We start from the raw sequence: 13,078 nt of genomic DNA, 5'->3' as shown, positions 1-13,078 counted from the left end.
GTAGTGGCGGGCTCGGTGCCAGGGGGCGGGTTGGCGGAGGGTGGCGCCAGAGACGGAGAGACACGGGGAACGAGTCGCGCTTCCAGAGTTGTCAAGACGGGCAATTCGTCCGGTGTCATAGTGACGTCTGACAGCATCTGCGGGGTGGCATCCCAGCCGCTTTCTTGAAGTAGATCATAGATCGTGCCAGCATCGTCACTGTTGTGGTCGAAACAAAGGGAGCCTCGTCGGCTGAGAAATGCGGCAATGAACCTGCTGCTGCAATAGTCGCCCTCAAAGGCATCAATGGCTGCCTTGACACAACCGTACGCCATTTTCCCCATCTCAGTCCCCCTCTTGTCGTAGTTTTGGCGCCACAGCACCAGAAGAAGTGCTCGTACCTTGTCCAATTGAGCAGTTGTGGACGTATCCGTGTCGTAAAGCTGAGAATCACCTGTGTGATATCAGGCCTGAGGGGAGAGGAGCCGAGCCAAGTCCATCAACAAGCTCAGGATAACGCCCTGGTCTCCTGTTGAAGTGCCGTCGATCGCGTGCCACATGCCTGTGTTGTCTGAGCCAAGATTGCGGAATTTCTCGACTTTGAAGAGCGAATTGACTGTCTGTGGGGCGATAAACGGAAGGGCTAGCGATCCGGGGAACACAAGCAGGCCATTCAGGTCGATGTAGCCATAGCGGTTGATCAAACACCCGAGGACGTGAAGAGTATGTTGGCGAATCGGTGAGCAGTTGGCTAAAAATCAGTACAAGCTCTTCCCCCGGCACTGGACTCACAGAAAAACACCGAGTAAAGCACACGAAGCTGAGTCGCCTTGTACTCTTTGTCAAAGCCCGTCTTCTTTTTCAGGTTATCGAGGAGTAGTCGACACCGATTGCCGCTCAAGAGAGCATCAATCTCGTTGCAGTTTGGCGCCCTGTCGCTCATTGCCGTGATCACCGATCGGTCGTCGACAGCTTTGGACGCATACAGCTCAAGGAGCTCCTTCACCTTCTTCTCCTGGACCTTGTCGAGATCGTAGTCTTCTAGCTCCCATAACCGCTTCCGCTCCTCCAGCTGGGCCGCTTCCGATAACGAAGTGTCAATCTTCGGCGGCCCCGAGATGAAGACGCCCTCGTAATTGGCTTCGTAGGGGCGAAAGAGCAACCCGAACGTACTTTGGGGTGGTGCAGCGGTGGCCATCTTGGCAAGTAGGCGCCTCTTCTCTCGGCGACGATCGCTATGGGTTCCAGGCCCATGCTCTGCCTCAGATTGCTGTTCGTCTTGATCCATAGATTCATTTGATGTATCGAGTAGCGGTAACGCGCGTGAGGATGATGACCGCCTAGACGTGCTTATCCCGGCAGAAGGGGCAGCGGTCAAATTGTCGAGCAACTCTTGCTTGGACCTAATGATCTCATAGATCAGGGGCTCGACCGTGTCCTCGGTGTAGTAGAGGAAGAACTTGACTCGGCGTTGCTGTCCGATTCGATTGGCGGACCCATTGTCTGGTCGACAGCCGACCACGACCACGGCGAGTCGAGCTGGTGAATCGAAGTGGCATTGGTGAGATTGATTCCATGTAGACCGACTTCTGATAGGATGAAAATGTTGCACGGTACTGGAGGCAAGACCTCCAAGCGGAGTCCGTCTTTTGAGGGAACCGCCACTGGCTCCGACATGTGAGGCTCAGGCGCCTGAAACGGCTGTTGCTTCAGATGACGCTCGTCGGCAGTGTGCTCGCCAGTCATGACCATGGCGAAGAGACCGAACTTGGACATGTGAGCCAGAAGCAACGACAGACCAGACGTCCACTTGATGGTGATGACTACTTTGCCTCGTGCCTCGGGAGGCTCGTCTCCTGCCTTGGCAAAGTCGTCGAGAATACGCTGACACATGGCCTCGATAACTTCTGGGCACTTGTCGTGGTCGTAAACACCACCGGGTGCAATCTCGGGCCCAAAGCGAAGAGCCATGCGCTCCTTTGTCGCAAAGTTGTGTTTCTTATTGTTCTTCTTGAATTGCTGATACCATGCCTTGGTTTCCAGGTTCAGAGTGACCCAAACGGGTGTCGGCTGGATGGGCAGGAGGTCGTTCAATGGTCCACCATCCCGGCCATGGGAGGTGTGCTTGCGGCGAATCAAGCTGCCGGAGAGTAGCTTGAGGATGGGTTGTATGCCCTCGGAGGAGAGTGAAGTCTTGTACTCGTTCAAATCTTTGACGGTCGATTTGGAGAAGGCGCTCGTGTCTCCCCACAATGGCAGCATGTTGGACATTGCACGAGTGAGACCATCAGGATCGGCGTCGTCAGAGTCGGTTAGATCCTGGATGATCCGCTTTCGGATATCACGGCGCTTCGCATCCAGCTCGTCGAGGTTGGCAATGATGCTCCGAGGGGCTTCCAAACAGTCGGTAAACTTGGACGCGACTTCCGAGTCGCACATGTCCTCAATGGTCATGATGCTGAGGTCGTCTTGCGCTGTGGCATCTAGGTACCTCGCGGACTCGTAGGTGATGAAGTGGTAAGGGCTCTCCGCCCCCCACTTTTCTCGGTCCAGGACTTGAGGCATTCCAATACCACGCGCAATGTTGAGTAGATCGGAAACAGACTTTTCAAGCGGAGTGCCCGTTGCGGCGACGATGAAACAGGACTTCTCCACCACTCGCCGTATCGCAATCGTCCGCTTGGTCGTCGGGGCACGAAGAAAGCCCGCCTCGTCGACGAAAAGGGTCGAAAAAATCATGCTCCTGCACAACAAGGAATGCGTCCCATGTTCGTGTAGAGTCCCGACCGCGTTACTCTCAGATTGGGCCTTGAGGGACGACTCGGTGGTGAAGAAGATCACCTCGAACCCTTGAAGCTGGCTGGCTTTGGGGGGGACCAATTCGTGAGCCGAGAACAGGTCGCGACGATTGTTTGGTTGTGAGGGTAGCAACGTTTCGTCGATGCAAACAAACCTCCTCGCGTCAAGGAGCATTTCCACCTCCTTGAGTTGCCCCGGTAGAATCGTCTTATTGCTGACGAAGAGGTGACGTTGGCGACTGTTTGCAGGGAATGACTTTTGTGGATGGCGTTCGAATCGAAACTCCCCTACCCATACTCCACTCTGCAAACTGTGAAGGATGAGTGCCCATACTCTTCTGCAGCACAGCAAAACTTACATTCCTTCTGGGGCCTTTTGTTGTTCTACCCGCCCAGAGACCGCAGGTGCGAAATTTGGAAAGCAGTCCGAAACTGCCATGTTATAAGACAAGGTGGCGATGAGCATGACCATGATCCAAGTCTTTCCCAAGCCCATCTCATCGCAGAGAAGGGCTGTGTAGTCACCCTTGGTGGTGCCTCGCCTGATAAGGGAGCAGAGGGCAGCTAGTTGATGCTGCTTGACACTTATCTTTTGCCCTTTCGAATCGTGGGTGTTGAAGAATGGAAACGGGAGCTCGGAAAGGATCTTGGGCGCTTTGGTCTTGAGTTGAGACCTTGCCTCGTCCAATTCCCTGTAATAACAATGTCAGCTAAAGCTGGGAGCACGATATAAGCTGTTGCTCACCCCCATAGTTGGCCGCCTTCTTCAAGGCTCATGGCAATGATGGCAAGGTTTTCACGGTACTCGACAGTGAACCAATTGATCAGGCCCAGATATATGAACATTTGGTAGTTGGTAGCCCAGCGGAAGGGCCCAACACCGAGGTGGCCGTCCGAATTGTCGACCACGTCTTTATCGGAACCAGCCTTCCGCCAGGTCGTTTCCTTGCCAAGCACCATCCGCCTCAAGATACTGGTCTCGAGATTAATCGGCCCTGCGTGGAAAGCCGGGGTGCACCGCCAGCCTTCCTCAAAAGGCTGAAGAGCAACAAAGTCTTGCGATTCCAGAATTGCAGTCACCGCCTCTCTTGCAAACTTGTCCTTGGGGGCCAACAATGTTCGATAAGGGTTAGCTTGATCGCCCTCTGCTTGGGATTGGGATTGTGACTGCCGCTGTGAGGATCCGGCCCCTTGATTCGACTGGGAAGCGGCGTTATGGGAGCCCGAAGTCGACGATTGCGAAGCAGGCTGACGAACCAGGAGCTGATCGGCCAACTTTGAGACAAGAGTACGAAGGAATGCCGGGGGCTGGGCACCGAGGCGAGCGTATTCGCGAATGTCGTTACTGGCGTTGAGGTGACACGCTGAGGCTTCCTCATCCGAGAGAGGTTCCATGGCATGGGGGCCTGTACCGACCAGACGCCACAAAGTCTCCATGTGACTGCGGACTTTTAGGTCATGGTTGCGCACCTTGTCAAACAGTTTCTTGTGCTCTTCATGAACCATTTGAACCATGACCCGGCAAGAAGATCGAATCATTTTTGGGTATCGCTCCCGCATCTTCTGGCGGCGCTCGGCATAATCCGGTCCGTAGCGGAATTGGAAGGCGTGCCAGTCACCATAGTCCAAATCACCCTCGTCGTGGCCTGTCGACCACTCAGAGCACCAAAACCCATCCTTGCTCGTGTATTCTCGTACAGCAGAGCTGCCAAACACTCGATGACCAAAAGTGAGCAAGAAGGATTCGTTGTCAAACCAGTTTGGAAGAGTTTTGAGCTGCTCGCGACGGTGGAAAGGCATCGACTGCACCGAATGGTCGTCTCCGTCCGCAATTCGCAGTACTTCTTGACGGGCCAGCTCCACGAGGGGGTAAAACATTTGTAGGAGGTGACGACCAAACCATGGTGACCGATCGCGATCAAATACGCCACCCATAGGTGTAATCGACTTGTCAATGTACTCCTCAAAGTCGTCGTCGGTCAAGTGATCAAACTCGTCGTAAACACTCCCAGCGGCAGCGCTCCGATCTTGGAGTCGTTCTTTATGGGTGCGCCAGGCTTGTTGGTCGCGCCTGCTGTATTCCGCTTTCTTCTTGTTCTTTTGCGATTTGGTCTGCTCACCATCGCCCCCGACAGCCAGACTAGCCGCCGGCTCAAACATGTCTTGTCCCGTCCCATGTTCAAAGGAGTAGATTGGATAGTATGTGGCTCGGAGATGGGGCGGCTTGTCGTAAAAGTCCATGGTGTTTTCGTTGCTCTTGACATAGTCACGCCGATGCCGCATCTCGACAGCGAGAGCTTTGTTCTGGCTACGTAGCTCGACAAAGGTGGCGTCAACTTTCGACTTGTCTGGAAAATTGCCGATGAGTGGGTACTGAGCGAGCTTCTTCTGTAGGGTTTCATTTTCGAGAAGGTTGTCCGGGTAGAGGACAAGGGCTTTCTGCCAGGCCGGGTTCACGTTGTTTTGGTGCCTGAGGAAGTTGTCCTTGACCTCGCGTAGGACCACGATTTTGTCCTTGGGCTTGGCTTTGTCTTTGTTGGCGACAGTCTTTGGGGCCTTGGTGGTGGTGGTGGGTGGCCTGTGGACATTGCAAGGCGGGATAATATACTTTGGAATGTCCGAATGGTAGTAGTCGACCAGTGCCGAGTCTAGAACAAGGCCCTCGAGGGGAGGGTCATGACGAGGGGCCTCCTCCCAGCCATTGTCGTCCAGCAAACGCGTCTCGGTACCCTGTGGGCCTTGGATTTGCAAACTTTTGCGCCCATCATCGTCCTGAGGGTGGTGTGTCAGCAGGCAACAGGTAGACGTGGGACGCGGGAAGAATATACTGACTGTCGTCACTGTCACGATTAGTTTGCCAGGATGGGGTTCCAGAGGGGTAAACTGTTCGCCATCAAAGGGCCACCGAAGTCCTGGACGGATGGTCTGGGCGGCGGGCGGTCAGCGGATGTGGTGGCGCGGGGGCTGGTTGCTGCCGAATATTCTGCCACTTACAGGCTGAGAACGAGGCATGGGCTCATCTTCTTCGGCGCTACTTGGGCTGGTCTCCTCCCGCCGACGACGACAACTCGCACCGGAGGCCCGAGCAAGGGTGCTTGCGCTCGCCCTCGTTGAGTCTTCACTGGGTACACTGTCGTGCACAGAGCCTGGGGCGTGCCTGGGAAGCTGCTGCCTCGGCGTCAGTAATGCTAGTGAAGCTGCTGGTTGTCCTTGTGTCAAAACTACTCACCTGTATGCGTGTGCTCGTCCCCGGTTGCTCATCATTGTGTGCCTCACCGTCATGTGCAGAAGCTGACGCGTGCTCGGGTAGCTGTACCTCGACGTCAGATTGCACACATTCATCGCCACTTTGCACTCCACTCACCAAGTCTGAATTCTCCTTGCGTCGCTTGGGTGGGGCAGGAGTTGCTGCGCCTTGGTCCTCGTCGGATGATTCGTCTATCGTTCGCCGACCCCGCTTGGCGGGAGAAGCGGGAGGCTCGCTCAGCACCCGCGTAGGCCGCTTGGGCACTGGTGGGGCTGGAGGGCGGCTCGGGGCTGGGGGGCGGCTTGGGGCCGGGGCCGGAGGGCCGGGCGGCGCCTGAGGACCAGCCGGCGCCTCTTGGTCGTCCATGGTTGAGCCGGGGACACGGGCGAGTACGCTTCGTGCGTGCGTGCGTTTGTACGTGCCCGCCGACCCCTAGGCAGAAACAAAGGTTGAGCAGTACTGTTCGAGTAGAGGGTTGGTTTTGGGAGTTGGTTGGTTGGTTGGTTGGTTGGTTGGTTGGTTGGTTGGTTGGTTGGTTGGTTGGTTGGTTGGTTGGTTGGTTGGTTGGTTGGTTGGTTGGTTGGTTGGTTGGACGGATGGATGATGAACGCTGGCGTAGTTGTAGTAGTTGGGTTGGATTTGGTCCAACTCTGATCAGTGTTGTCACCACCAACCTGTCTGGGCACCTACGCTTTAGGCGTGGCTTGTGTGCACAGGTGTGACTCGCACCATTCCAACCTCGCCCCCCCACACACACACACACAATAAGGTGCCCACAAAACGTTTTCGCACCAATCGAGCTGGTTGTTGTTGTCAGCTCGCACACATTCGTTTTGTCTGGCGTCGTCCTCTGCTGGTGTTGTTGATTTCTCGGGGACAGTGCCACACGCTGTCGTGCTGTACGCGTTCGCAAAAGCCTTGGGCGGGCGGGGCGGATGACAGAACAGGGCATCTGCGCCACAGTGCCACGGCTGTGGGGCGGACGAGAGGGGACATATGGTGGGCGCCATGCAAAGTCCGCGTGGAAAATTTATTTCCTCCCCCCTTTTAGATCCCACTCTGGCTAAAGTCGTTGGAACCGGCGCCATACAAAAGTAAGAAACAATTCAATACATACCAGGATGTTGTTGCCTGACGTCGTGCACATGCGCTTGGATACATTGTGGAAGCTCTGATGTCGTCTCTTGCATAATCCTCCCCCACTGCTTGCACTTCCGTGCCTACCGCTTCAACCGCTTCCTCATGAGTTGCACACCTGGGGTACCCTTGCTGGCCTCCTCCTCGCGCGACCCGGACGGTCGGATGGCGGCACTGACGCTTGCCTGTCCGTTCTTCACTTCAGATGTCCAGGTGTCAGAATGACCAGGAGCGCGCCGTCGGCTGCGTTGCCAGATACTCTCTAACAGCGCGGGGTTCGAGGGTATGCCAGACATATCCAGAATGCTGGCAATAACCCCGCCCACGTCGTTCTTGTCCCATGCTTTCGGCTTAATCTCCAACTTCGCAAGCATTGAGTGAAGCCATTGTAGCGTCTTGTCCATGGGCACGCGGACGCGCTGGCTCATTATTACCACGCCCGATGGGCGACGCGGTGTAGCGATGAAGGCGCCGCCCCCTTGAGAGTGGAGCCTTGTGCAGAGCATGCGTTCAATGGCCCATGGCGTGCGCTCAAGCTTAGATGCCAGCCTGAGGGTGACGAGCGGAAGTCGTTGCTGGTGAAAGGTGTAGGAGTTGTATACAGTCTCCTCCCCCTCGGCCGAGACGAAGGAGAGCACGTAGAAAATGGAATCGATGTCGTGGCGGTGCGGGAAGGCCCACGAGGGCATCAGAAGCGATGAACAGCCTACTTGGCGCGCGTATAGCCGGCCGAAGGTAGCCGATGCGGTAGTATACCTATCCGCCGCTCGCAAAGGCTCCTTGTTGATCCGGTGCCCGTGTATCGTCTGCTCCATCGACGCACAAGACTCCTGAGTCCCCACCCAACCCTTCAAGCGCACTTGGAGCGGCACTCCGTCCACAACAAACAACGCATCGACGACACTGGGAGCCGACATATGCTCGTCGTTGCTCAGCAAGGCTGCCTTCTCGGCCAGACCCCTCAGCATCGCGCGGCCTGCCGCTAAGGCTCCACGCCTATTGCCGGGCAGCGTGCCAGCATTGGTGTGCGATGACACTTGTGAGGCCAGACGATATGATGGAGCCGCTCCAGCGCGTTTGGCTTCCGCTACCGTTCCTTCAAGCCTGGTGAATGCGCTGAGTTGGGTTGAGGAGAGCCGAGCTGGGTCCTCGAACGCGTCCTCGCGTGACGTAGGTCCGCCGGCGTACGCGTAGGTCTTGCCCAAGCGATACTTGGCCAGACTGCGGATGCTATCCATGACTTCTGACGTAGCAGAACCGCTGCGCGCGTCCATGATGACGAGGACAGCGGCAGGTCGCGTCTCCTGTTGCGTCGTGTCGAGGTAGTGCTCCTCCATCAACACAACCACATCGTGGCGCTGGCAGAACTCGAGCAAGTCGCGCACAAAGGACGTATGCAGGAGGACTCCTTCCGTTGCAGCTATCAAGGGTCAGCAGGAGTTACACGGCCTGCCCTCCTCTCAACGTACCCTCGTGGCAGTCGACGAGCGCCGGAGCATACGCCCCAGCAATCAGTCCCTCCTGCTTGCGCTTCTTCAAGTATTCGACCGCATGTCGATGGCTCATCACCATGGCTCGTGCGCCCAAGGGGATGACGACCTCCGTTGTGGCGACATGACCCTTCACCAGAGGCGAGGCGACTAGAATGTCGTCCAATGTGGCTTGGACAATGGCGGAACGGAACTGATCCGCCGGTCGCCGAGCCTTCATGCCCAGCATCCCTTGCGTCAGTGACGCCAAGCATCGCACTGATCCGACTATCAGCATTGCACCTGAAGCGATATGCTGAACAATGGCACCCACTAGACGGGTCGAGTCGGCAAGTACCGTCCGGTTGGCGCTGGTTGATGTCGCTGTTCTCAGCCTTCACCGCACCGTAGGTTCGGCACCTGTCCTGAAAGGACGGTACGCCGTTGCGGCGAGCGCACGGCGCAGTAGAGGCGAACCAAAAGACCTCGAGATCAGTGAGCGTCGAGGCAGACTGCGCGGCGCGAGCTGGGGGCTCAGGCGCTCGGTCTGGGTCGCGGTGGAGGCTGGGGGAGGCCCCATCATCGTCATCGTCGTGGTCGTCTAGACCTGGCTCCCATGCCTGGTCCAGCGGCTATGGATCAGCTACCGAACTCCTAGGAAGCCCTCTATCGTGTCTACTACTCACTCTATCCTCACGTTCGAAGGAATGCAGGTGTGCTCGTCTTGACTGGGCTGACATCACGACCCAACGGGGCAGGTTATGGTGGTGTGGCGCTCGAGCCGCGAAAGCTGGGAGTAGGGGACGCTGATGGTCGACAGGCTATAGGCCGAGGTGGTCAAACCAGCGTGAGGGGTGCCAGTAGTAGGGAGGGGCAAGGTCGACTAGAGTGAGGGGGTCTGGAGCAGTCGATAACCTCAGCTCGCAAATGCAAGACGGTCAAAGCTGTCGGCGCAGCTAAAAAGGTTCCGACAAGATGATGATCGCCACGTTGGGCTCGATTGAGCGCCATGCAGGTCTTGTTGCACGGGGCAATGATGCATTCAAATTTGTTACAGGTAGAGATGAAAGTTGAAGATGTAACAGATGAGGGGTGTGGAAGCTAAGCTCCGCGTAGCCACAGATGCAGATGTGAGCTATTCTGATGAGGGGGTGGGAGATGGCAGGCGACGTCGCTTGGGTGGGCGTGGTGACCCGGCAGCGTTCGTAGGGCGTGGCTGTTGAGCTTGGAAGGAGATCTTGGGTTGTGACACGGCCTCTGTGCTCGATTTACCGGTGGTGATGCTCTTCCAGCGAGACGAGTTGGGCTTAAAGTTGCCCGAGGGGTGCCGGAACCGCCTCACGTCTGTAGCCTTGACGGGCTTGGGGCCGACTCGGATAAAACCCCACTGGGTGAAGAGAGGGACGATGGAGTGCTGGTACGACGGGTATCCCCACTTCCCGATGCTTCAGAACTGTCAGCACTGGGGCGACCGAAGGACCGGCATGAAAACTAACGCAATCTGGCGCAAGAACCGACCGACATCCGCAATCTCCACGACATCACTATCCTCGGCTTGCCAGCCGTAGTACAGCGCGTCGGCAGAGGTCCGCAACGGCGCCGCCTCAAGGATCTGATGGAGAACCTTGGGGAGCTCGATCTTCTTTACGGGGACTTTGGCGCCCGCTGCCTCGTCCTCGCCGGTGGTGTATTTCGCGGGTAAGGAGCCTATGTTGATCTCGCCGGTGCTCTCAACAAGGCGGGCCAGCTGCTCCTGGCGAACCTTGCTGTTTTCCAGCCACTTGAGCGAGCCGAACTCTTGCTGTTGCGCCATGGGAAAGGAGGTAGCGAGGCTGGCGAGCGAGAGAGTGGGACAATGGGTGACGAGTAGTGCCCCAGCAAGCCGCCCTCTGTTTGCTACTTGGCACCTTGCGTCACAGATGATCGTCGCGCCCGCCCTCCGCACCTCGAGGAGCTGCTGTCAGCCCGCCCCTTTGTCCTCGATCCTCTCTTGTCTTCTCCATCCACTCCAGCACATCACCCTTGTCTCCGTCACCACTCATTCCGCTTTGCGAGTACCCCTACGACCTCCAGCCTCAGCGCAATGCCGCTAGCCAACGACGTGTACGAGGTCTTCGCGTTCCCACCCGACGCAACTCCCAGCCAGTGGGCTGATAGCATCGACTCCCACACTCGCGCTGAGGTCTTTACCAAGGTGCGCGAGCTTGTCGACGCTGGATCGGACCGTGAAGCACTCTTCTACGTGCTTGACCTGGTCCCAGAGGGCTACAACAAGCTCTCCGCCATCTCGTTCGGCGTGCCCCTCCAGTCCACCACGACCCTCCGCCTGTTCGACGTTGCCTTTGTGCGACTTTGCTACGACGCCTACTGCCATTACAAGCTTCCCGAAGACGATCCTTGCTATATCCAGTACCTGCCCCTTGTGACCGGGTTCTCGGTGAACGAGCGCAAGGTCGTCATGGAGCGCATTGTCAACATTATCGCCACCTACTTCAAAGGCAAGGTCCCGTTTACGTTCCCTCACGTGCGCCAGGTCTACGACCACCTCCACTCAGACCGTCGGTTTTACATCCACGACGACGCCCCGCTGGCTCGGGACCGAGCACCGCTGTTTGACCTCAAGCCGCTTCTCTCGCCTGGGGTGATTGACGAAAAGGTTTTCAGGCTGCAGAGGCTTCAGGACATCGTTCTTGATCGGTGGGCGCAGCTCAACGGGGGTCCAACGCCTTCGTTCCACGTTCCAACACGCACTGTCTATGGCGTGCGAGGTTACAACGACTTAATGCCTGTTGGGTGGGTTTAATGGAGCAATTTTGCGCCTGGCCACCGAACCAAGGCGGTTGAATGCCAGTGCTGACTACCACAGCCATGGAGGTGTCAAGGTGTTGGAGGAGTTAGACGACAAAGAATTACAAGCTATTGTTCGTTACGCCGGTGACATCCAGAGGCGGAATCGCGCCATTGAGTCCGTCCTGTCCGAGGTGCTGGCCACAAAGGGCGTTGTCCAGAACTACTCTGGTTTGCGCGGCCACGAACTCAACCTTAGCGGCAAGCAGGGGCCCAACAAGAAGGATAACGGTGACCACAAGAACAAGATGGGACAGTCGTACGAGGTCGCGGTCGAACTTCGGCACCTCTGGAACGCCGACGAGAGCGCCAGCGAGTACGCTCGTGTAGATTCTCGCGCTCGCAACGACCCCCGCATCAGCACCACATTCGAGGATTTCAACGACTGGATCGACGAGCTTGGAGAAATCCACGAAACGTTGCAGTCTTGGTCGGAAGAGGGCGATCAGGTTGGCTGCATCATAAATGGCTGCCATTTCACCCGCGACTCGATGAAGACCCACGGCCTTTCCCCTGGCTCGTGGTTTAAGACCAACCTCCCCTCACTCGCCCACGAGAAGTTGACGACCACTCGTCTCTTGTGCACTCGCCACTTCCAGCTGGCCACCTACCTGGCTAAGGCCTGGAATCTGAACGATCTCCTCATCCGGATCTTCCTCGAGGACGACGACGAGCTGCAAATGATGGCGCGCTACGGGCATTGTGCTCAGTCGACGTGCAACAACTACGGCGTCGTCATGCCGCTGATGGGGGACCCCCTCCACGTGCTCGGATGGGTATGCCGTTCCTGCAACGAGGCGCGGCAGAAGCGCAAGGAGCGACTCGAAATCTTGGGCAAGAAGGCGTTATCGCGCGGGGCCCTTCATCGCCCGCCAGACTCCCTCAATGACAATTTGGTTGTTTGTCAGGCCAACGAGACGTGTCTCAACCCCTGCGTCCGCGGCGAGAAACGCTCCGTGTCTCATGATTATGGGCAATGGGGCTACGTCTGCAAGAAGGACAACAACATCGTTTCCTGCTGTCGCCAGCATTTTATCGACAGCGGTGGCGTAGCTTCTCGCGACGTCGTGACCGTCCTTGGCACAACGATCGACCGAGCAGTGCTCAATCGCACCGCGCTAGACCTCTTGCGCCAGTTCATGCTCAGCAAGGACAGCGATGCTCTGTGGCGTGATACTCTCGTCAAGGCACGACACTTGGCGCTGGTGCTCTACAAGCGCCCTGTCACGGTGGGCTTTGCAAGGATGATGCTGGTGCGCGCGCTCGAGGATGCGGACAAAGTGGGCCTTGCTGCGTGGTTTAAAAACCTGGCCGATGGTGCCGAGCAGGCGAGGTAGAGAGTCTCTGTACAATGCACATGCACGGATAGCAGACAGACGGGCCAGTTAGTTTTGTATGGCGCCGGTCAGACCGGATCTGGCCAGACTGCCGTTTAAGCGGGGTACGCAATTAAACTCGGAATCAAATCTAATTTTCAGCTTTCAGCACTTTACCCCCCCAGTCACAGACTCAACCCGCACGCCGTAGCCGTTGCTCCCGCGAATGGTAGCATCCCTCCAATGCTACGGAATACGAAATCTGCATACAAAGCACGCCAGCCC

The 13,078-nt window shown here is 57.0% G+C and overlaps 6 protein-coding genes across 6 annotated transcripts; 1 reads left to right on the top strand and 5 right to left on the bottom strand.

Moving 5' to 3' along the window:
* Nucleotides 1–443: 443 nt before the first annotated feature.
* LOC62_02G003221 (uncharacterized protein) lies at nt 444–1,177 on the bottom strand (the record flags this gene model as incomplete). Its single annotated transcript, XM_062769749.1, has 2 exons — nt 444–730; nt 796–1,177. The coding sequence occupies 2 exons, from the start codon at nt 1,175–1,177 to the stop codon at nt 444–446; spliced, it is 669 nt and encodes a 222-aa protein (XP_062625733.1).
* Nucleotides 1,178–1,398: 221 nt separating this feature from the next.
* On the bottom strand, nt 1,399–2,544 carry LOC62_02G003220 (uncharacterized protein; the record flags this gene model as incomplete). Its single annotated transcript, XM_062769748.1, has 1 exon — nt 1,399–2,544. The coding sequence occupies one exon, from the start codon at nt 2,542–2,544 to the stop codon at nt 1,399–1,401; it is 1,146 nt and encodes a 381-aa protein (XP_062625732.1).
* Nucleotides 2,545–3,518: 974 nt separating this feature from the next.
* Nucleotides 3,519–6,390, bottom strand: LOC62_02G003219 (uncharacterized protein; the record flags this gene model as incomplete). The annotated part of the gene is made up of 4 exons (XM_062769747.1): nt 3,519–5,549; nt 5,772–5,817; nt 6,007–6,068; nt 6,142–6,390. 4 exons carry the CDS (start codon nt 6,388–6,390, stop codon nt 3,519–3,521), a joined length of 2,388 nt encoding a protein of 795 aa, XP_062625731.1.
* A 1,869-nt stretch (nt 6,391–8,259) lies between these two features.
* Nucleotides 8,260–8,733, bottom strand: LOC62_02G003218 (uncharacterized protein; the record flags this gene model as incomplete). The annotated part of the gene is made up of 3 exons (XM_062769746.1): nt 8,260–8,302; nt 8,350–8,569; nt 8,631–8,733. 3 exons carry the CDS (start codon nt 8,731–8,733, stop codon nt 8,260–8,262), a joined length of 366 nt encoding a protein of 121 aa, XP_062625730.1.
* Nucleotides 8,734–9,765: 1,032 nt separating this feature from the next.
* Nucleotides 9,766–10,594, bottom strand: LOC62_02G003217 (uncharacterized protein; the record flags this gene model as incomplete). Its single annotated transcript, XM_062769745.1, has 3 exons — nt 10,127–10,594; nt 9,903–10,075; nt 9,766–9,770 (listed from the first exon to the last, which is right to left on the bottom strand). Exons 1-3 carry the CDS (start codon nt 10,441–10,443, stop codon nt 9,766–9,768), a joined length of 495 nt encoding a protein of 164 aa, XP_062625729.1. The 5' UTR covers nt 10,444–10,594.
* A 119-nt stretch (nt 10,595–10,713) lies between these two features.
* On the top strand, nt 10,714–12,814 carry LOC62_02G003216 (uncharacterized protein; the record flags this gene model as incomplete). Its single annotated transcript, XM_062769744.1, has 2 exons — nt 10,714–11,423; nt 11,497–12,814. The coding sequence occupies 2 exons, from the start codon at nt 10,714–10,716 to the stop codon at nt 12,812–12,814; spliced, it is 2,028 nt and encodes a 675-aa protein (XP_062625728.1).
* Between the last annotated feature and the right edge of the window lie 264 nt (nt 12,815–13,078).

This window comes from Vanrija pseudolonga, chromosome 2, assembly GCF_020906515.1.
Source record: "Vanrija pseudolonga chromosome 2, complete sequence".
In the NCBI taxonomy this organism is placed as follows: Eukaryota; Fungi; Basidiomycota; class Tremellomycetes; order Trichosporonales; family Trichosporonaceae; genus Vanrija; species Vanrija pseudolonga.
Note: the sequence above shows the minus strand (reverse complement) of the source record. Positions and strands in the feature narration are given on the sequence as shown.